At 38.0% G+C, this 24695-nt stretch overlaps 1 protein-coding gene across 4 annotated transcripts in view; it reads left to right on the forward strand.

Moving 5' to 3' along the window:
- The first annotated feature begins 1896 nt into the window (after window positions 1-1896).
- LOC131669695 (lysosome membrane protein 2-like) overlaps window positions 1897-24695 on the forward strand; it is a 193838-nt gene continuing 171039 nt past the window's right edge. For 2 of the 4 annotated variants that reach the window (XM_058944777.1, XM_058944795.1), the window contains exons 1-2: window positions 1897-2762; window positions 2967-3241. In XM_058944777.1, coding sequence (XP_058800760.1) covers window positions 2109-2762; window positions 2967-3241 — 929 coding nt within the window. In that variant the 5' untranslated portion in view covers window positions 1897-2108. The remainder of the gene's footprint in view (window positions 2763-2966; window positions 3242-24695) is intronic. The other 2 variants (XM_058944769.1, XM_058944787.1) reach the window with 1 other exon arrangement.

Genomic DNA, 24695 nt, shown 5'->3' on the forward strand with positions numbered 1-24695 from the left:
TACAAAAGGTAAAAATAGGCAAAAAAATACTTGTTTTATTTGTGCGTGTGTGTGTGTGTGTTTGTATGGGTGGGTGTGTTTTTGGGTATATGCGAGTGTGTGTACTGTGTATACATAGCAGAAAATACTTACACATATATAGGTATTTTGTGCAGTTTACACTCAATAGGAAACTATTATAGTTGAAGAAAATCGATATTTTGACAAATCTCGTTCAAATAATAAACAATGAATCGTGTTGATTGTGTTTTTTTTCAATTGTTCAAGTGTTGATTTTGTTTTTTTGTTTTTTTGATTATTCATATGATCTAATAGTCAAAAATCAATGTTTATATACTCAAATGAAAACCAATCCATACGTACAAACAATTTTTTCGCGGTGATTAAAAATAGATTTTTTATTAAGACTGTTGAATTCCTAGTTGATGAATTAGGAGAAAGAAAAATAGAGATTAAATTCATCTTATCGAAATTGATATAATTTTCAAATAATTGCAAATATTGTATAAAATTGGAAAAATCGGGAAAATATTTTATAAATTTGTATATTTTTCAATTTTATAAATTTGCAGTTCATTTTAAAACTGTACATATCGTAAATTTATAAAGAATGCTTTGAATTATAAATATTGTACCTACATTTCCATTTCACTAAAGATAATTTTGCATGCTAACGGATCAATCACATTAATTAATACACTACCAGTTATGTACTTTAATCCCCCCCCTCCCTCCTAACAAAAAGTAAAATTGGTTTAACTTCAAAATTTTACATCTAGTGAAAAGTAATCTAGAGAAACGGGCGAGGTCGCGTTGAATGCTCGTTTCAAGACGTTATGCATTGTGGATTTAATTAAATATTTTTTTTAAGTTTCTCATCGAAAAGTCAAAATTATGAAATCTAAAAAATTGTGCTAATCTTTTTGCTTTTGTCAATCATTGCAATAAAATCGCACATATGTTTGCATTTGAATTCTAAAAATATTATCATTTTTATGAACGGATTTATTTTATCTTGTCTTGACGGATTTATTTTATCTTTAATTTCTTTTAAAAAAAAAGAAATTGCCAAAATTCCACGGTATTATACGTAGAAAGATAAATAAACATTTTCTTTCCTATTAATTTTTTGTAATTTAAATTTACAGAATTATAGAAAGATGAAAAAAAGCGTTAATTTTCAGGAAAAATGCTTGTACGCCCGTCAAATTTAATAAAAATAAATTTTTAATTAGTGATTTAAATATGATATCAAAAGAACTTTAAAATGATGTAGTAGAAATTTTTTTGAGCTTTTATTTCGATGATTGGCGAAAGATCAAAGATGAGGCAAATTTTTAAAATTTTAGAATTTTAATTTTTCGTTGGAAAAATTAGAAAAATCATTTAATTACACTCATGATGCAAATCATTCAAGAGCTTATGGAAAGAGCTTTCAAAAGCGATTTCGCCCGATTTTGTAGATTACTTTTTGCCAAAGATATAAAGCCTTAAAATGTAACCCATTTTGTCTGTGGAAAGGTACGTTTTAAATATTAATCAATCTAAAATTGATTTTTAATTTTTATAGAAAAAAAGAATAATATAAATTAATTCTTATAGTATGTATTGAATAGATTGAACTTATACAAATTTTGATTAAAAGTTATACAAGGTAATTAAAAGTAAAATGTGGATATAAAAGTAATACAAATTGAAAAATTAACTGTTATCAGTAGCATTATATCTAAAAAATATTAGCATTCTGATTGAGTAATTTAAGGAGACATTCGATTTGGATAGCTTAATTAGGGTCAGCGGAATGTTTGGGAAGGTTATCTTGGCAACGATAGAGATATGAGATGTTCAGTAGAAATAAATACGTCGTGTAAAGATAAACAAGAAAAATGGAGACATTGTATAAAGTGTACGACGAAGCATAAGAGCAATTGTTTATTCAACAAACTGCAAGTTGTTAAACAAGTGGAGTATGTTAATATTAAGAACAGAAAATTGTTGTTAACGATCAGGGCAAACAGAAAAAAAGGACGAGAAGTAGAAGCAAAAGAAAGGAACGAGTAAAAAAAGAAAATAATATACAGGAGTAATATACAAGTTACATAAGAAATATGGAAAAGGCAGTAGAAAGAAATTTAAAAATAGGCATCTCACGTAATCGGCCTGGGTTTTGGCTCCTGAGCTCGTTGGTAGTTCTGAGCTTGAGTTTGTGCGCAGTTTCCTGGTTGACGGAAGTGTTCAGTGATGCAATAGTGTCTAGACTTCAACTGCGTAACGGTAGTTTGAGCTTTGCTTGGTGGCAACATCCAACTGTACGTGCTGTGTATCGGATTCATGTGTTCAATTACACAAATGTAGAGGATTTTGAGGCTGGTCGGGCAGCAAAATTGCATGTACATGAAATCGGACCATATGTATACCGCGAAACTGTTGCACGTATAAAGCCAAAAATTGCCGACAATTTACATGAAATAAGTTACCAGGAGATGCGTAGTTATCAATGGGAGGGTGGTAGTCCTGATGATGAGCAACTAACAGTACCAAATGTGCCCCTCTTCACAGCCATAGCCTTTGCACGGGACATGAGTTTTATCGCCCAACTTTCACTTACCGCCGTACTTTCTACTATACGCTCTAAGCCTTTCCTCAAATTACCCGTTCACAGTTATCTTTGGGGCTATGATGATGAGCTTTTTCGATTAGCTAAGCCCCTTATATCCTGGCAACAGAATATTCCGTACGACAACTTTGGCATTCTAGCTTTTGTAAGTAATGTGATGCATAAAATATCTATTATTTAATTTTACTTCTCTTTATATTCATAATTTTATATCGCGAAGGAAATAACTTTTTAATAATATTAAATTATCAGACTCTTATATTCGAAATTTTATATTTCCATATATATTTACTAAAATATACCAAATATATTTTAATAACATAAATAATGTTAACATATAAAATCGTAGAAAGCTGGTGTATCAAAGGATCGGCTGACGATTAGTTCTGGTTTAGATGATATAAGAAATCTTGGAAATACAATATATTTCAATGGAAGAAGTAATCGAAATATTTGGCATGACCAAAAATGCGATAAGGTTGAAGGTTCTGATGGTAGTATGTTTCCTCCTTCGCTAATCAGAGATCATACTTACAATATTAAATTTTATGCAAAAGAAATGTGTAGATCAATTCCTCTTCAATATTATGGCAAGAGTTATGCTAAAGGAATACCTTCTCTTCGGTAAAATAAATCCTACTACTAATTTATATTTTTTATGCATTATTTTATGGCAATTATACTTTAGATTGCATTTGCCAAGTTAGAATTACTAATTCATGGTTGAATTGATTAAGCTAGTTCAAAATATGTATGCTTGCATAACAATAAATATTGAAAATTATTGATTGTGAAAAAAATTATTCAAATAACTTTCTATTTGAAATTTTTATTTATACAATAAATAAGGTATTTTATTAAAATTAAAAAAAAATTGAAATTTTAAGATAGTTAATATATAATAAATACTAGTTAAAACGCGATTGACATATAAAATTCAAATTGCCACGGCAATTATTGACATAAATTTCATTTCAGACTTTGATATTAATAACAAATAGAAACTATATTCGTTAATATTAATAGCCCGGATATTAGAGTAGTGGAGAAGGATTGTTGTATACATTTCAAGGGTCTGTCAACAAATTAGTATTTACGTTCAAATGTTTTAAATTTGTTATTAAAAATGAAAGGTTTTGCAGAACACGTGGTTGAAACTATTTTTTTTTTGAGGGATTTTTTGTGAGGGATTTTCCTTAACCATTGTTTGTATATGAGATTAGTAATATTTCGAAGGAAAATAAAATAGATTATAATATTTTTTTTTTGTTACAAGATTCGTTTATTTCATTGATTATTTAAAAATTGTGCTTAATAATTGAAAGATGAATGAAATATAATTGTGCTTATAAATAATAATAGTAAATTAAATAGAGTAAAAATTAAAGTTTTTAAAAAAGCTGTGGTTGTATTAATGACAAATATGCGTATAACATTTTTCGACACTCCGTGCGGGAAGTGCGTTTTTCCCGCACTCTCGGCAAAAAACGTGCGTTGAAAATCGCACTTTCCACACGTCGTATCAAAAAATACGGTACGGCACATGTTCAGGCACATGCTCGCTTCGCTCGGGCGTAAACGCCACACGAGACAAGAATCTATTTTCCCGCACTTGTATCGTAATGTACTAATCATAAAAAAAACTTTGAAAAATATTTAATGTATAATTTAATCATATAGGTATACTAAATACTAAATGTATAAGTTAACTTGGCGATTGGCTAAATTTTCCAAAACATAAGCTAAAATAAAATTTTAGTTTGTGATGAAACAACGCATATAAATAAAATATACGCAATTTATTAATATTTATTCATATAACTTGGATTTCTTCTATAAAAACACTTTAAAAAATGTGAAACTTACAGATGAGTGTGTATTAATAGGTCTGTCTTATATATTTATCAATAGATAATTAAGGATTTTGTCTTTTATTCTAAGGAAGTTTGAGTCTAATTAATACATTTTTAAGAAATATCTATGAGGAATTAGATTGTTTTTTCTAGCGTTTTATCCACATATTTTTTGGATAACATTTTCTATTTCACGTTGTGTATCGCGAGTTTTCTATGTATAATACGTTATGATTGAAAGAGGTTCAGGAGTTTCATGAAAATGCACAGATTGTCATGAAATTGAAAACTGTGGTAAACTAGAACATAATAATGATGTTTGATTTTTTTCAAAATTTTTGACTACATTGTTTTGAAGACATCGATGCGTATAGTAACGTTTTTTTGCATAGCCTTCTTATGTAGACGAGTAAATTGACCTCCGTTGATAGGAATAGTTCGATGAAAAAAGCACAGATTTTGGATTTGTTAACATGAATTGAAAGAGAAATAAATCAAGATTGGTTTTATGTTTCTAAAAAACATGGCTTACCATGCATTTCGATGAAACAACAATAAAAATATCTTAATATTTTTCTTAATATCTTAATATATCATAATATCCGAAGTTTATGAAAAATTGAATATAACGTAATTTTCATTCTTTAATTGTGTATTTAAAAATAATATAGACGTAATTTATTTAACATCACATAAATATTAATTATTAGAAACACAATAATAGAATAAATAATTTATTTACAACAGTTAATTGTTAATGACTTTTGAATAAACACTCAATAATCTTTTGCACATAAATAATTTTAATAAATTTTGTACATTTTTCTTGCAATTTATAAATAATTACACTTGAGTTTTCAAGAAGTTCAAAATATTTTGGAGTATTTTTTTAGATTTTATTATAGTTGGTTTCCCGTTGTCGCTTCCTTCCAACAGATTCGTTATTTTTTCTTCCCCATCTGATTTATAAACTTATATTATTTCTTCATAACTAATGCCTGAGGAATATAGCAGTTTTTTCATTCCAACGGAGATAATTCCATTCATGGGAGAAAACGAAGGTAATAACTTCTACGTATTCTCGCTGTTGTCTAACGTAGTACCTATGTCTCCAATAGTTTTTTTATTTTCAATAATTTCATCAATGGCCAAAAACTGTGTGGCCAAATTTTCCAATAAAATTACATCAAAGCTAGCGTCATGAGCACCTTCGGAAGACAGAGCCAGAAGATCAGCTGCTAAAGTAGTAAGTTTATACAATTTTCTCTTTTAATGTATTTTTGTTAAATAACACTAATGAATCACTTAATCCTTCAAGGAGCTTTTCATAGTCTTTAAGCAAGCATACATTTTTTAAAACTAAAATCAGGCGACTTGAATCAAACGTACAGTTATATGCCTTTTTATTTAAACTTTGTAAAAAATTCAATAGCTTTGGAAAAACTAATTTTTGAGACAGTTTCAACTTCAATTCCATTTTGAAATAATTTTTTATGGACCTTAGTAAGACCATTTATTTTAGATGCAGTTAAATTTATTGCTTGAGTGGGAGTTATGAATGACTTAAAAATGTGTTGCCCAAACTTGACACATATTTGCAAAATTTCATTCTTCATACTTAATCCACCAGTTTCAAGGTCAAAGAATAAAGTAGCTACATCACTGGTTTTAAAAGTATTTGAATTATAAGCTAAAATTTTTACACAGCTTTTGTCATTAACTGAAGATTCATCTAGCAAAGCCATACTAATAAGATATATCTCTCCTTCACTATTTTCTTTTTGATATCTCAATTGAGATCTTTTGGCTTTTAAATTTAATCGATTTATTTTAAAAGCTGGTGTAAAAGCATTTTATTTTTTGACTTTTCTCAACATGTTTATTTAACATTTGTTTGAGATTAATACCGGCTTTATTTAAACATCTTTGTAAGTACGATACTCAACAATTTTTTTAGGCCACAGTGGCACTGAATCTGTAATCAGTGGATTCAGAGGTACTATATATTAAACTTTTTGGATTTTTACGATACATGAAGTTATTCAGGCCCTCATTTGCCTGACTGCTCGCTGCACCAACGAATTTAAAGGTGTTTGCAGATAAATTATGAAAGATTTTCTATATATTTTCAAATAAAATAGGATTCTTTAAAATAATACTACTCGAATTTTCTTTAACGTTATTACTTTTGCACCGATCTCCACAATTTCGGTGCATATCAAATAAATGATAAGGTATATTTTATAAGGCATTTTGAATGCCATTAACATTTATTTTATTTTGATAGATGGCGTAACTAAAACAGCGTTGTATGTGTTTAATCGCATTACCTGACAATTGATAATCTGGATCTGATGTTATTTTTAGAGCATAGAGCATAGTTCCTACATTATTATAGAGTGATTCATGTCTGATTGCTTAACAATCGTATAATTAATCACATTTTGTACCGATGAAATACTACAACTATCATTGTCTCCAATAAAAACGCCAATTTGCACATTATGCTCTTTTAATATTTGACTACTGCTAACTAATTGGACAACACCATTAGCTTTCATAGCTTTGGCAATACCTGTGAAATTTTTTTGGCAATCATGCGATATCTTTTTTCTGTATGAAGTTCAAGGTTACAAGTTCGACATTTACGATTCCTCTTGCAATAATCTAGAACCTTCCTAGTTTTCATGCTTATTAGAACAGAATAACCATTAAGACTATCATACGTGTGACCATTTCCTCTCTGGCCCCAGCCCATGTCAAACGATGCAAAAACTCTGACAATAGGTTTGCTGCTATCATCACTATCTACATTAACAATAAAGTACCCTTCTTGCAAATTTTCTCGCCTAATAAGAAAATAAAAGTGAAATCATAAATGAAATAAATTTTTCCTGAATATTTTTAGTTGAAATTTATTGAAATTATCAATAATTAATTGTAAATTTATACATTGTTGCTTAAATTTAAATTGTGTACTATATTACTAGTTATTAAAATTATTGTATATTCATATATAACGAAAAAATATATCATAACCTGATTAATTTGCACGCAATGCACTTATAATAGTTGTACATAGTTTTAAACTTATAACATAAAAAAATCTTATAACAATAAATTAATACAGAATTCACTGTAAACGATAAATCAATGAGATTGTATAATTTACCATGTAATGCAATGTCATCGAATAAGTTTATAAAAAATCATTGTAAACAGTTGATCAATTAACGTGTACGAGTATATAGTAGTTATTACGAATAAATTTGTAAAAAATCATTGTAAATAGTTGATCAATTAGTATATACATAATAGTTATTAAAAAAAAAAATCACTATGACCATTTCAAATTCACTTTAAAAAGTCTCAACAGACTGTCGTTAAATAAGTCATGCAAATATTAGTTTTCCAATATAGCGCGTGCATTGCTTATGATTAGCTTACAATAGCTTCTTCAAATCATTTATGTCTTCAACAGTAAGTAGCTGCTCCATGGCAGTTGCCTCTGAACAACTTTCTTTTGCCACTGTTTCTATAATAACTCTCTCATATTTTTTTAAAAGTATGTGTATCAACTGCTGGCAAATCCAATACACTAAAGAACTTGGTAATATGCGTCTCACCGACACCAGTATGAATAGCTCCTGTAAATACACATTACAAATCAACCTCATGTACATAGCATATCATACACTTATAAATACTAAGCTAAATATTAATACATACCCAATGTTAGTTTAGTATTGATAGCAAATACACTTTTTCCACTAACTAGATTAGTGTACTCGTATTTCTCTCCAGTGCATTTTAGTGTATTTATAAGTAAACACTCATGGCATCTGATACTAAAAATAGAAGCTGCACCTCTTATACTTTCTTGTTCAATATATTGTAAATCCAGCCTTGTTTTGCACATAGTACAATAAATATTTTTAGGCATATAAGCTTAGTCGACTATACGATTTCCTTGCAAATTACATTTGATCTCTGTAAGATCCATCTCTGGATTCTTTTTACAGTCTTTTCTTATTTTCCCATATTAGTACGTTGTAGTACTCGCTTGTGCTGTTTTTTGCAGACAAATTTACCTTTCCAGAAATACCTTTCGCAATTTTCTTCATCTGACATTGTAAATAAAATCTCATTAAGTCTTTGCGACAATCAAAATATATGCAACTGGAGGTTGTGTTCAGATACAGCCGCCTCGACGCCTCGTGTCACTCGCATATGTATGTACATGTATACGCGAAGGCAGACAACATAAGGAAATGAAATTTCAATCATGCAATGTTGCTAAATCTTTACTTGGTTTTGTACATTCATAAAAATAATTAAAAAAATTAAAAAACATGATTAACAAATATTGGGCGTTAATATTATTCAATTTGTATCATTTTATACGTTCTCAAGTGCAGTAATGTTTAAAATATAATAGAATTACAGAACATTAAATTTACTTATTTGAGTTAGTAACACTGATTCCATCCTATTAAAGCATAGGCGCTAAGCCCTTATTCCAGCCCCCTCAGGACTGTCTTGAACGCAGAAAAAGCCAAAAATCTTAACTTTACTTTATGTTTATTTTTGAAGTACTTAAACATCAAGAATATGTCTAAAAATGACTTACTTTATGTTTTTGGGGTCGCTCTACAAGATTCTAAAGTCAAAAGTTAGAAAAAAAAACAAACTAAATTTTACACTTATCAAAAAAAATGAAAAGAAACCGTTTAAAGCTGTACTCAAAACATGCATGCATCGGTCAATATAACAGATCCAAAACAAGAAATCGAAACCTTCAATCACAAAGTAATAAAAATTTTTAATATTAAATACAAAATAACAAAACAACCTTTACCAATATTTTTTGTAGAAATAAAAATAAATGAAAATAATAAAGAAATATATCAAATTAACAAACTAATGAACTAAATAATCTATTTTAAAAAACCATATAAAAAAAGAGAAATTCCTCAATGCATTAAGATGTCAAGAATATGGCTATACAAAAAAATTATGTCATAAAACACCAGTTTTCGTTAAATGCGCTAATAATCATCTTTCAATGGAGTGTACCATTCAACAAAAAATAAAAGAAGTTAAATGTGCAAACTGTGAAGGAAACAACGTAGCTAGTTATAAAGGCTGCAGTGCAAGAACATTACTTCAGCAAAAATTATTTCCAACTCTAAGACCAAAACAAATAACAAGTACAGAAAATATCATTAGATCAAACGTCTCATATGCGCAGGCTGCAGCCGGAAATTTAAATACAGCACAAAAAGAATCAAAACAAATGTAGACACTTCAACCAATAGTAAACAATAACAATGAGAATCAACTGGTAAATATGATGACTCATCTGATGTCTCAATTAATAAACAAGATGGATACGATGCTAAATCTGCCTACCACGCACATAAATAAGACACAATGAACACAAAAATAAAAATAGTAATTTGGAACGCTAACAGTTTAGTGCAAAGAAATATAGAAATAAAACCTTTTCTGATAGAAAACAATATAGACATCGTGTTAATATCAGAAACACATTTCACTAATAAAAACTTTTTAAAAATACCGCAATACACATTATATAACACAAACCATGCTGACGGTAAGGCTCATGGAGGAACGGCAATATTAATAAAAAGCACTATTAAACACCACGAAATAGAACCACATAAATACGACTACCTACAAGCAATGTAGCGATCACAGACAGCAACGATCAATTTATTCTTTCGGCATTATACTGTCCTCCAAAACATACAATAAAAAAGGAACAATACAAAAAATATTTTGATAGCCTGGGAAGCCGTTTTCACGCAGGAGGAGACTATAATGCAAAGCATCTATGGTGGGGATCAAGATCAATAACTCCAAATCCAAAAGGAGCAACTTTATATGCAGTAATAAAAAAGGAAAACTTAACGCCAATACTAATAAGCAAACCTACCTACTGGCCCTCAGATATAAATAAACTACCGGATTTAATAAATTTCGCTATTATAAAAGGACTATGCCCTAAATACCTAACAGCTGAATCGTGTCTTGACCTAACCTCAGATCATTCCCTAGTTATTATAAACCTCAACTCAACAATAAAAATAGACAAAAAAAAGCCTTTTGTATAATAAAAAAACAGATTGAGATCTTTACCGAGCAATAATAAATGATAAAATTACATGTAACATACCACTAAAAACAGAACAAGATATAGATACTGCGATTGTAAATTTAAATAACAACATCTATACAGCCATTAAAAATGCGACCCCTACGTACTCGATAAAACAAAATAAAAAACAAATAAATTCCAAAGTAGTAACAGATAAAATAAAAGAAAAAAGAAAGTTGAGAAAAATTTGGCAACAGACTAGATTATCAACAGATAAAACAAAATATAATAGGTCTATTAAAGAATTTAAAAAACTTTTTTACGACGAAAAAAATGAAAATATAAACAATATTCTAACTAACTTAACTGCAACTGAGGCTACTGATTATTCGCTCTGGAAAGCCACTAAAAAAACTAATCAACCATAAAAATTCTCTCCTCCTGTATTAAAAAATGATACGGGGGGGAGGGATCAATAAGTCTTTACAAATAGAAGGAAAAAAAAGTTTTGCGTATGTAATGTTTTTTTTATTTTTCAACATAATCTCCTTGAAGGTCGATACATTTTATTAAACGGCCTTCCAGTTTTTTTAAGCCATCAGAAAAATATGATTTCTGAAAACCCTCAAAATAGGCATTTGTTTCGGCGATAACTTCTACATTCGACGTGAATCGTTGTCCGGCAAGCCATTTTTTGAGGTTAGGAAATAAGAAAAAATCGCTGGAAGCCAAATCAGGCGAATATGGTGGATGGTCAATTAATTCGAAATTTAAATTCTTAATTTTTGCCATCGAAACTGCACACGTGTGAACTCGAGCATTGTCTTGAAAAAAGAGGCATTTTTTTTTTGTTCAAGTGAGGAAGTTTTTCTCTAATTTTTTCTTTCAGCTAACCTAATAATGACGCATAATATTGTCCACTGATCGTCTGCCCCTTTTCCAAATAGTCGATGTAGATGATTCCATACACATCCCATAAAACTATGGCCATAATCTTGCCAGCGGACTTTACTGTCTTTGCTTTCTTTGGGGCTGGTTCTCCTGCAGTAATCCATTGTTTGGACTGTTCTTTGGTTTCAGGAGTGTAGTGGTGTACCCATGTTTCGTCTACAGTTACGAGTCGACGACAAAAGTCTTCCGGATTACGACGTATGCGTGCCGAAAGTGCCTCAGAGGTGACCACGCGGGTTCGTTTGTTTGCAAACGCGGCACCCATCTTGCTGATATTTTTTTCATCCCCAATTTGTCATGCGAAATTGAAATGATTGTACCCTTTGATACCCCTGTGGCTTAAACTACACTGCCGCTCACATAAATTTGGCCACCCCATCAAAAATCTCTCAAACTTTGAAGTTTTTGTACCTCTATAAGGAATCAGCCGATCTAAAAAATTCAAAGTACGTTTTGAAGCTTGTACCAAGCCCTTCAATATATGATGAAAATATTTTGAAAAATAATATTTATTTAATTTTTTATAAACAAATGAAAAAAAAAAGTTTTCATTTTTTTTCGTCCATTTTCAAATTGGCATAACTTTGTTAAAAATAATCGAATTAAAAAAAAATGGAGGTTAAAGCTATAGTACTCCTCTTTAAAATACGCTATGCAGAATTTCGGTTATTTATTTTTCAGGGAATTTTTTAATTTTATGTAAAAAAAATCACATTTTTTTCAACAGCTCATAACTCAAAAACTATGAGTCAAACTAAAAAAATCATAAGAGCAAAAATTATGCGTTTTTACTCAACGAATACGAATTCAACGTAAAATATTCAAATTTAAAAAAAAATTTTGTTTTTTTACCAGGAAAAAGATTTTTATTTACAATTATTTATTAAACTTTTAGTGAAATATTATATAATGAGTTATACGACTTGTATACTGTAACGGGGGGGGAATCCTTGCAAAAATGGGAAATTTATTTATAAGCAAACTCCCACGATGCAGAGCAAACCGCCGCTCCGTTAATCACGTATGTAAGTACGTGTCTTCGCTTTAACGTCAGATGATTTCTCTTTGTTGTCTTCTATCAAACGGAGTTGAACTCACCTTAAGTCACATGTATCGTGACACTCGATGAGTTTAAAGTGTGAGCGACTTTACTCCTTCTCCTCTTAATCCCCTAGGCGTCATAGGATTAACACCTAAGCCTATTTCAATTTCTTAAACTATTAGGAAAATCATATGACGAAATCGGCGAATAAGTTAATAAAGTTTATTCATAAAAAATCTATACAGTCTTTGTCGGGCCGAAAGACTGACGCACGCGAATAGGATTTACAATTAAATAATTTTCCGGTGAGAAAGAGAGAGAGAGAAGATTCGAATATTGGCGCGATCTAACGCTCGGCGCGAATACAGAATTATCAACGCTAACGCGGCTGAGCAAAATAATAAATATATTTTGACATGCGATAATAAAGGGAGGTGCACCTACCCTGCGGTGCAATTACGGTGATCAGCCGTAATTGTTGATGTCAGCAAAATATCAACTGCCTCTGTCCTTTGAATAATTGACTGCGCTGCCTCACTCTGCTTATCAGCTGCAAACTGTTTCCGAAGCCCCGTACTTGCTGTAATATCGTTATCACACTCACGCACGAAATTGTCCCAGGAAAACTATTACTCGGCGAGAAAAAACAGTGCAAATAACTTCGGCGATATCTACTTGTCACAACAGCTGAGACGTAACTGCTAATTTGAAAGATCGCGCGCCCCCTCTCTCTCTCAATACTTAGAACTAACGCGCGAAATTCAGAATCGCGAACGGTGCGATTAATTGAATCGACTACCGTTGCAGCCCCCTCCAAGTCCTGACTACCCGGGCAGGACGAATACCCGCGATTCGCCGCCATCATGAACCTGAAAATAATAAAGAAGGAAAGGAAACAAAATAAACACTCCCTTCTTTATTTCGGCTAATTTATTTGCCCTCCAGGGCCTACATCATTGTTTGGCTACACCTGGCGCGCGATGTTTCGAGTAGCGCCAGTGTGTAGCCTTCTTCGGGCACCGCTGGGAGTTGGTCACCCCAGGCTCTCCACAGATGTAGCAGCCCCTTAGCTGCGACCGAGATTGAGCAGCCTCCCGTCCTCGTGATGGCTGCTCAGCAGCCAGAGGGGACTGCTGGGCACTGACTCCCTGTGAGGCGACGATGGTTACGCCTCCCACCGTGGCGGTCGCACGTCCATCCTGCGACCTAACCACGATGGTGGTATCAGGAGCCATGCGCCCGTCCACATGGACCGTGAGCGTCGGTCCAGCGTCAGTAGCTCCCGGGGCTCTCTTCTCTTGAGCCGGCGCCGGGAGCGCTGCGGAGGACTCTTCTCCGTTATCCACCCGCAGCAGGGCCTCTCCATAGGCCCTCTGACGCTGAGCCATCCCTGCCCACTCCCCGAGCAACTCTTCTGCGCCCTGGCGGCTCAAAAAGCGTCTCAGGTGCTCCTGCACCTGAGACTGGAGTTCTTGAGCGAACCGCCAGGCACTCCCCACCTCGTTGATCCCCAGACGCACGTGTCTGAAGTCGAGGAGGAGAGTAGGCTGCTCAGGGATCCGGGAATGATTGCAGACCCAGTGCGAGGCCCCACAGGTTTCCCTGGGTCCTGGGCATTGGCTCGCACTGTCCGACGTAAGGGTTACGCCGGACTTGAGGGTCTGCACCCCCTGGTCCATTGTAGACTTGGGACGTTCGACACTGTCCTGGTCCTCGGTCTGTGTCGAAGCGTCCCGAGAAGCCTTCTTCGGGGCGACCCGCGACGAATCCCGGAGAACCTCTGCCACCGAGGCATTACGCCGATCCCTTCGGGTGGTCCCTTCCAACTGGACCCTGGCGAAGCTCCGCAGATCTTCAATTAGCCGCGTCGCATCAGAGCCCAGTTGCAGATCTAACAGCATCTGCGTGACCACCTCGAAGGTCTCCTCTTCGACGACGATTCTCCGGTCCATCTGAAACATCCAAAAAACAACAAATTTCGGATGAATCTCCCTGCGCGAAGAAACAATCCTAATAATAGCCGCATCCCACCGAGTTATACGCTCCCTCGCGATTCTTTGTGGGAACGTCCTGGCCCTCGTCGGTTACCGCTCGGTTTTATCGGCCCAACCGTCCTTTGTACGACGGGCACGGTCCTTCGAGGCCTACCTCTCCCTCTATTCACCTTCACGGGAGAGTTGTTGCCCCTCGCTGGACCGGTGACCGTCTCTGGAACCTTTCGAGGTCGACCTCGACCTCTCTTAGTTGGGGCAGATACCGGTAACTCCGACGTCTCGGTGGGAACTTTATCTACGACCGTGGGGGCTGCTAACTGGACCCGCTCGCTATCTGATAAATCCCCTCCCGGATTTTCGCGCGTATTCGCGGAATCGTTCGCATCCTCCGACGGCAGTTCTTCTGGCGGCTCGCGAGGTTCGATCACCTCCTCGCTTTCCTCATCCTCATCCGGACCGTAATATGGTTTAAGGTCTTTGGCATGGAAGAGCTCAGACAGGATCTCCAGCTGATTGCCTAGCCTGTACGTGTTGGAACCACAAACCTCTTCAATCACGTACGGACCGGCATATTTCGGCGCTAATTTAGCTGAAATACCTTGAGCAGCTGAAGATAGAATCCTGTTCCTCTTCCAAACCCAATCTCCGACCTTAAACTCGGGTTGCCGTCTCTTCCGGTCATAATAAGCCGCCTGACGCGCAGCTTCCTCCTTTGACTTGGAGTTAGCCCTCTACCATAAATTAGGAAGCTTCCCCATATGTTCGGCCCAATCTTCTACAGCTTGACCCTCCGAACATTCAAGGGCTTGCTGATCTTGGGCTCTTCTGAACGTCAAAGGGGGTACTGGCTGACGCCCAAACATGAGCATCGCAGGACTATATCCGGTGGCGCTATGAGTTGCCGAGTTCAACGCGAAGTTGAACTCTGACAGGTGTTCATCCCAGCTCTTGTGATCACGGCTTACATAAGACGTGATCATGGTTTTGAGTGTCCTGTTTACTCGCTCTGTGGGATTCGCTTGGGGATGATACACGGGAGTTAAGGCGCGCTGGATGCCGTTCATCTGGAGGTATGAATCAACCTCCTGATTCTTAAACTCGGTTCCATTATCCGATAAGAATACTTCTGGCGCGCCAAACCTAGTGACAATCCTCTCGTGTAATTCCCTTGCGATTGTCTTCCCATTGGCTTTGCGTATTGCAATGCACTCTACCCAGCGAGTAAACAAGTCTACAAAGACTAGGATATACTCAAAACCTCGAGAGCTTTTGGGAAATGGACCAGTGATATCACCGGCCACCACCTGCCAGGGTCGTGACACTTGTCTACGACCCATCAGTCCGCAAGGTGCTCTTTGTTCCACCTTGCACTGCTGACATACCGGGCAACTCTTTACGTACTCCCTGACCTGATCATACATTTTAGGCCAGTAGTACAAGCGCCTAGCCCTGGAGACCGTACGCTCTCGTCCTTGATGTCCTGCTGTAGGAGCATCATGGACTTCCTGGAGCACCTGGTACCTTTTCTCCCTAGGTACCGCAAGCTTCCACGCTTCATCGTTGTCGATGGACCCTTCACCATCCTCATCAGGCTGATAATGATACAGTCTCCCTCCCACCACCTTCCAAGTGGGGTAAGAGTGTGGATCCTGGCATACTTCCTGGTATTGTTGCAAATACCAGGCGTCAGTGGTCTCCGGCCGACTATTTATAGCACTCACTTCAATCCCCTCCTCCTCATAGGCCCTAGATAAAGCGTCTGGCACCACATTGAGATCCCCCCTTCGATATTCGATATCGAAGACATTACCTTGCAATGCTAGCGCCCATCGCGCTAATCTTCCAGTGGGATTTCTCATATTGTGGAGCCATTTCAGGTAACTATGATCGGTGACGACCCTGAAGTGATGCCCTTCAATATACGGCCGGAACTTTCCAATGGCCCATACTACTGCCAAGCACTCTTTCTCGGAGACCGTATAATTTCTCTCAGCACTGTTGAGTGATCGGCTGGCGTATTCTATTACGCGCTCCACTCCATCGACATCCTGTGCGAGAACCGCCCCGATCCCACTATCACTGGCATCAGTTTGCAATACAAACTGACCGTTCGGATCGGGTGATTGCAGTATTGGGGCGGAAGTCATCGCCTCCTGCAATCTCGTGAAAGCTCGCTCTTGCTCCTCCTCCCAAGAGAAACGTACATTCTTCTTTGTCAGGCGGTTTATAGGTTCAGCGATCATGGCAAAGTCGGGTATAAAACGTCTATACCACGAGGTCATTCCCATGAATCGCTTCACCTGTTTGACAGTTCGGGGTGTTGGATATTCTAATATCGGGCGTATTTTCTCGGGATCTGGTCTTACTCTGTCCTGGTTCACAAGAACTCCCAAGTACCTGACTTCCGTCTTACAGACGTGACTTTTGGCTTTGTTGATGGTTAGGCCCGCACCTAGAATTCTTTTCAATACCATTTCTAGGTGCCGCTTATGCTCCTCAAAGGACGACGAAACCACAATTACGTCGTCAAGGTAAGCAAAAGCGAATGGATCCATATCCGGGCCTATCACCTTGTCCATCAACCTCTGGAAGGTCGCTCCTGCGTATGACAGTCCGAAGGGCATTCTCTTAAATTGAAAGTGCCCTAATCCAGGAACTGTAAACGCTGATATTGGACGCGATCCTTCCTTTAAGGGAATTTGATGGTACGCACTGCTCAAGTCCAAAGTAGATATGAACTTTGCATCCCTTATCCGTCTTAGGATGTCGTTCATATATGGTAAAGGATAGGAATCAGGTTTGGTAATTGCATTTACCTTTTGATAATTCACGCAAAACCTATATTTTCCATCAGCCTTCCTTACCATTACTATCGGACTTGACCATCCGCCGGTCGCTGGTTCTATAACATCTTTTTCCAGCATATCTTTGACCAGCGTGTGCATTTCCTCTCGCACTCTATCTGAGACTGGGTAGTACTTCTGTTTGATGGGTCGAGCATTTCCAACATCTATTTCATGCTCAACCCCCACGGCACAACCTAAAGTCTGACCTCCGTCAGGAATCAATCTTCCGACGAGGTCTTCAATTTCTTCAAGCTGTGACTCCGTGGCTTCCCATAGTCCTACCGGTGCGAAAAATGCCGTACCATCAATTCCAGCCACTTCCATTGGTTCTTTCACTTGGGCGTCCTTAAGCCATAATTCATCCTCATCGGGATCCAAAACTGCGCGGAACTCTCTTATAAAGTTCGCGCCTACATAGCAGTCATCTGTGAGCAGCGGCGTAATGGCGACTCTGATTGCCTTCGTGATTCCCCCTACTTTAAAAGGGAACATCACGTGACCAATTATAGGGCACGGGCGTCCATCAGCAAGCCTTGCATCGCCCGCCCTGGTCACATTCAACCCGAGTCCCATCTCCGATGCTAATCTCAGCCCTAATTGACCCATGACCGTGGATGAGGCGCCGGTATCATAGAGTGCTCTAATTTTAAAGTCACCTATGTCTACCCGCAACCACCACCTGGTCTCATCCTCTGGGTCATATCCACGAGTTGCATCTTTGCCTCCCTTCGTCGTGTTTTTCAGCAGTTTTTTTCCTTCCGCTGCTGCGACGACGATAGACTTGCTTTTACTTGTGGATTTCTTCGGCAGAGGAGCTTTTTGTGTGGAGAGGCCTTCCCTGGAATCTTCCCCCTCCTCCACAACCTGTATATGGCCATCTGGTCCTTCCAGAATGACCACTGCTCTATTCTGCCGATGGCTGGCATCAGATTCGATCGCCTTCTGCTCTAACGTACTGCTAGGTCCTGGACTCTCTTGATGCCCTTCCAGGACCTGTTTGGATCCCTGGGTCGCCGACAATTTGCTGTTTCCCATCGGCGACCCGCGGCGAGAGGTCGAATCTAGTGGAGGCGCGAAGATGACCTCTTCTCTTCGCTCTCCTTGCCGTTTCCCTTGTTGCAATCTGGGCAGAACTTGCGACTGAATCCCAGCTTGCCACAAGCGGAACACTGGAGAGGCTTGGTGAAGTCGATCTTCCGCCTCTGCCCATCTCGCCGCTCGCCAGGAGACCTGGGAGAAGGGGAATTTTTCCTTCCCCCACGCCATCGGCTCTTACGCTGTTCTGGAGGGCTGCCTTGCTTGTCATTGGCCAGCTTGCGTAACATCCGCTCGATGCCCTCCAGACGTTCTTCTATCTTCTTATCAGAAGTGGGAGCTTGCGTAGCCGATACCGACGCTTGTTCGGTAGGCCTCCTGGCAGGGTTCTCCACTCCCTGTCCGCGCTGCGGATCTCCCTCCTTCTTCCCACGCTCTTTCCCTTCGCTGGCCATTGCAGCGGTTTGGGATTTACTACCAGCCGTTCTTTTGCTCGGCTGGTAGGCGTGCTGAGGGAAGATCGTCGAATTGGGGTCAGCGAATACACGTGGACGACGACCGTAAGATAAGGTGTTCTGTACTTCGGTCGCCCTCCTGTTGAATTCGCGTATCGACTTCATCTCGCTCCGACGCAGCTGAATTTGGATGTTTGGAAGGAGGTTTGCATGGAGTAAGTCTAATAACCTCTCCAAGGGCATGGGTGGTTCTAGTCTATTGACAAGAGCCACCAGGTTGGACACGTAGTCTTGCACTAGTTCGTCCTCGCCCTGGAACCGGTTCTGAGCTTCCTGCAATAGCCTTTGTTGCTGTTGCGTACTTGTGCCGAACCAGTCCCGGGCGTCCGCGACGAACTCTGTATAACTGAGCCACTGGTACTTGTTATTATCGAACCAGGTCCTCGCGTTACCTTCGAGGATCTCTGATACGGAACAAAGTACTTCGTCATCAGTTAGCCCTGCACCTACGCGCAGATCTTCCAACCTTGACAGAAACGTATCTACGCTCTGTGCCCTACTGCCCGCAAACCTCAATTTCCATCCGGGGACAATTTTCCCAACATCTCGGGTTGTGGAGAGCCCTGAGGATATTTGATGTCCGGTGCCAGCTGATCCGCTTCGACTCCTCTGTCGAACAGGTTCGGATCTCCCATAATCTTCCGGATCCTCTTCCTGTCCTCTTCTTTGGAGGACTTCCGGTGGGGTGACTTCCCTCCTTCTGGGTTGTGGTCTTGGAGGAGCCGGTGTGCTTCCCGGGATCCCAGAGTCGTAGTGACAGGTGTATGTGTCCTGAAAGTCCACATTACGTGCGGAACGTGGTTGAACCGAGTCGCGCAGAGAAGAACGACTTGCATTGGCCATATCATGCATTGTCTCTTCCAGCTCTCGTATTCGCAGACGCATATCCTGCGCCTCGCTCTCCGCACACACCTGTATTCCCTGCAGAGACTGTAGGGTTTCCAGGATTCGACCTACCAGTTTGTGGTTACGGTCGACTCCTTCCTTCAGGTACTCTATTTCTCGGAAGGCTTCTCTCAAGGACAATTCTTCCTGAGGCTCCTTCCGGGTGCAGGTTTCCTGCGACCTGAGATCCGGATTGCTCCGCCTCCTTTCTCCCTCCTTCTGTTCTTGCGTGTGGAGGGCCTTTTGGACGAGTTCATCCTCTTCATGGCGGCTGGCTTCACCTTCAGAGTCCTCATCTGGGCAGGTGAATGTTCTTGACATATCAGTCAATGCTATTCCCTCCCTATTGATGATTCTGAGGGGATGGTCGCTGTTATCATCCGCGTTGGAGTTTTCCAACTCGTCGTAGACTGTGTCGAGCCACGCTTGTCGGGATCGCCTCCTGCGTCCCGCCACCTCTTTGCTGTGCGTGGTCTCTTGAAAATCTGTGGCGGTGTACTCACCCAGCAACCATCTCCCAAGCCTAGCCGCCTGTTGGATGACACTTCCATCCTTGCGCAGTTCTAATTCCGCTAAATAGCGTTCGCGCTGTGCGGAGGTCAGCTCGAATGCCCAATTGTCAAAACAGAGCCATCTTGCCTCCGCACGGGTGTAGGATGCGGTTGAGGTTTAAAATTTTCGGCCTAATCGACCACTACCGCTTCCTATCACCCAAGGTATGAGCGGGGTATACACTATTTAGTGTAACTACCCTTATTGCCTCCTTTTATAAGGCTCAAATTCGCGAGATTATGAGCGCGTGCAGTTCCGTAAACTTTCTATAAATATTATAAAAATATCCTACCTAAGGTCGGAGCCTGCTGTTTGCTTGCTCCGCCTGGCTAATAATTGAACTGCACGCTTGGGTCACGCTCTCTGCCTTTATCGTCGATCAGGTGCTACCAACCCCCCTTTATCCACCAAACTGTGGCTGAAATGGGTTAACACCTGATTATCCCGTACGACCTGAAATCACTTCGACCTATCAATAATTATCGCTTTCGGCCCTTATTACAATATTCTTAACAATTTTTAGCTAAAGGTTCGAAGTGGTTTCGTTTTTTCCCCAGCAGAGGGCGTACCGCTCGCGATCTCGCTCTACCACCCGCTCAAACCTCCCTAAGCGCTCGCGCAATCGTCTCTCTCTCTCGTGCGTCGATTACCTTCGACGCACAATCCTATTCGCACGACACGGGTCTTAATACCAGTTGGGCGCCATTTAACGGGGGGGGGGGAATCCTTGCAAAAATGGGAAATTTATTTATAAGCAAACTCCCACGATGCAGAGCAAACCGCCGCTCCGTTAATCACGTATGTAAGTACGTGTCTTCGCTTTAACGTCAGATGATTTCTCTTTGTTGTCTTCTATCAAACGGAGTTGAACTCACCTTAAGTCACATGTCTCGTGACACTCGATGAGTTTGAAGTGTGAGCGACTTTACTCCTTCTCCGCTTAATCCCCTAGGCGTAATAGGATTAACACCTAAGCCTATTTCAATTTCTTAAACTATTAGGAAAATCATATGACGAAATCGGCGAATAAGTTAATAAAGTTTATTCATAAAAAATCTATACAGTCTTTGTCGGGCCGAAAGACTGACGCACGCGAATAGGATTTACAATTAAATAATTTTCCGGTGAGAAAGAGAGAGAGAGAAGATTCGAATATTGGCGCGATCTAACGCTCGGCGCGAATACAGAATTATCAACGCTAACGCGGCTGAGCAAAATAATAAATATATTTTGACATGCGATAATAAAGGGAGGTGCACCTACCCTGCGGTGCAATTACGGTGATCAGCCGTAATTGTTGATGTCAGCAAAATATCAACTGCCTCCGGTCCTAGGTTATCAACTGTGCTGCCTCGTACCACCTATCAGCTGCAAATCTGCTGCTACCAAAACACTGCAATCTGTAGGTCTCGTTGTTGCACTCACGCGCGTAATTATTATGGACCAGTAATTATTAGTCGGCGAGAAAAAACAGTGCAAATAACTTCGGCGATATCTACTTGTCACAACAGCTGAGACGTAACTGCTAATTTGAAAGATCGCGCGCCCCCTCTCTCTCTCAATACTTAGAACTAACGCGCGAAATTCAGAATCGCGAACGGTGCGATTAATTGAATCGACTACCGTTGCAATACGTAGTATTGATTAAAATAAATAATGGATATTTTTATATATGCATATATACATTAGGGTGGACGTTAATTTTTTTTTTTCTTCGGGGACTTCATTCCCGGGTGAAAATCACTTCTATATGTTCCAAAAACCTTGCGCAAACAGGTTTGAATTTTTTCGGAATGAGTTAACAGGTGCCTCAAAGCACAAGAAATTTCCCATGCATTTTAAATGGGAAAAACAGGTAAAATCGTTTATCCTTCCAAAAACCAGTCTAATTCACGGATTTTCATTATCAAAACCACCTTATCTTATGTATTTTGAGCTCCTGAATCGAATGGTACCATTAGATTTTGTCTATATAGCGACAAAAAAATACTATAAGCAAAAATTCCCGATAAACGCTGAAAAAGGCAGAAAAAAAGACTATTAACTGCCTTGCAAAACTCGTAGTCGGTTAATTTTCATTTCCAAAAGTATATATTATCAGCCACTGAACCCACTGGTGCCATCTATATGTCAATAAAAAAATTCTGTAGCGAGAATTAAAAAAAGAACGAAAATTTACAAAAAAAAGTCTGGCAATATTTTTTAATACTACGAACTTTTGCAACAAATATAATTATAAACTCATATTTACATAGATAATAGTTTTAAGCTACGTCTCCCGAATAAACCATTTTAAAAGATTACTTTATAGGTACAATGAGCATGAAATAAGTATACAATGAAAAATAATAAAGCTTGTAATATTTATATTTCACCAGTATTTTTTTTTAAATTTTTCTAACTGCATATCACATTTGAGGCAAGGGCCCAATCATTTTCATCAATTATAAAATGAAACTATTTATAAATCGCATATTGATTTCAAATATTTATCCATATTGCTTCATTAATGTATTTTTGTTACTGTCTGGAAACAATTTACGATAATCGTTGATCACAGATACTAGATACTGCACTTGATTAGCATCTTTCGTTAAAAGTTGATTAAATTCAGTCATTAACTTGACTCCTCTTTCAGCGACGTCATTGACGACTTTGAGATTTCTTACGACTTCCGAGGCACGAATATAATCTCTGTTTTTCTTCCACGTTGAAGGATGTTTTGCCATAAAACGTGTGTTGATTTTGAAGCGCTCAAAATATGTATTAGTATCTTTGCAAATAAAATCGTAAATATTTGCATTTACCAAATCAGTCACATTTTGGTCATTCGTCAAGATACGTTTTTCATAAACGAAAGCGCTAAAGCTTGACTCCAGAGCTTTGCACATCTTTGATTTGTCGCCATCTGAAATACTAGGATCAAAGAATGCCAATGCAGTCAACTCCGGGGTTAAGTACCATAGGTGGTTACTGAATTTTTTTATTGCGTTGACAGATACACTTTGGTCAATACGTTTATATTCATTCAAACACTTTAAAAAGTTTAAATCTTGCATCGGCGCTTGAGCAACAAATGGAGCAAGAAACCAAGCTTGTGTGTAAATCCTTATTATAAAAATACACACATCTCGACATTTTACCTCAACGTCCGGCCTATTTTGCAAAAATTGTTCTCGGAAAATAAACATTTTTAAACTGTAGATTGCTTTTGCCATCCACCTGGCATGGTGAATAGCTCTAGGTGGATGGAATTTTACATCGTTAGTCGTGTTTTCTCCAAGAAAAATGATCACTAAATTTAAAAATTCTTCATAATCACATCTGATTAAATCTCTGTTTAAATTCTCAGAACAAAAACTTAATATCTGTTCTCTTACATCTTGAAGACATTCATTCACAAAACTATTACTGATTCCAGGCTTGTACTTTGTTTTATCTATAGAACTCCAAGAATTTGCAAATTCTTTAAATAGTGATACATCGGGACCGGTAGACTTTCCAAATTTTGTTTCAAAGACACATTTGAGAACAAGCTCATACATATGGTGTCTACAGATTAACCAAAGCAATTCTTTGTTCATTAACATTTCGAGTAATACACAAGCACCGTTTCTTTTGCCGATATTGCTAGATGTTGAATCGCAACACAGAGATTCGATGTTATCCAGCAAAGACCAATCATTTATAGTATCAAATACTGCTTGAGCTTGATTGGCTCCACTACCTGAAGGTATTTGTGGGACACCTAGTAGTTGCTCAACTTTTCCACATGTAATAATAATAGCTAATCTGTCTGTTGTTTCTCTTCGTAACAACTCTGGAAGTAATTTCCCATCCTAATAAATGGTGCTGGATAGGTCAGAGAACAGATTGGGCGCAAATTTTACAATAACCTCATATCGTTCTTTGCGTATTTGTCGACGAGCCTCTTGAATACTTGTCGAATTTATTACTAAATTGCACGTATCAATACCAACCGCATCAGCTGCTGCCATTAGCAAATGCATCGCGGCCCTTTTACTTATTTTACATTTGTCCAATGCAGCACCCAGTTTTGGAGTAACGACTACTTCGGTAGCTCGCCGTTTTGCAGGTGGTGTGCTTTTTGAAGCTGGCGATTCAGATTCAGGTCCAAGTACCTCATCTATCAGTTCTGTAAAAAAATTAAATTCTAAATAAGAATAAAGTTAATTTAATAATATATTTTTCTCCCTTTATTAGTATAAACTCAATTGAATCAATTATAGTTAATTGTATACCTTTTGGCGCTTTTCGTAATAT

This window comes from Phymastichus coffea, unplaced genomic scaffold (assembly GCF_024137745.1).
Source record: "Phymastichus coffea isolate CEN01 unplaced genomic scaffold, Cenicafe_Pcof_1.1 PCOF00008, whole genome shotgun sequence".
Classification (NCBI taxonomy): domain Eukaryota; kingdom Metazoa; phylum Arthropoda; class Insecta; order Hymenoptera; family Eulophidae; genus Phymastichus; species Phymastichus coffea.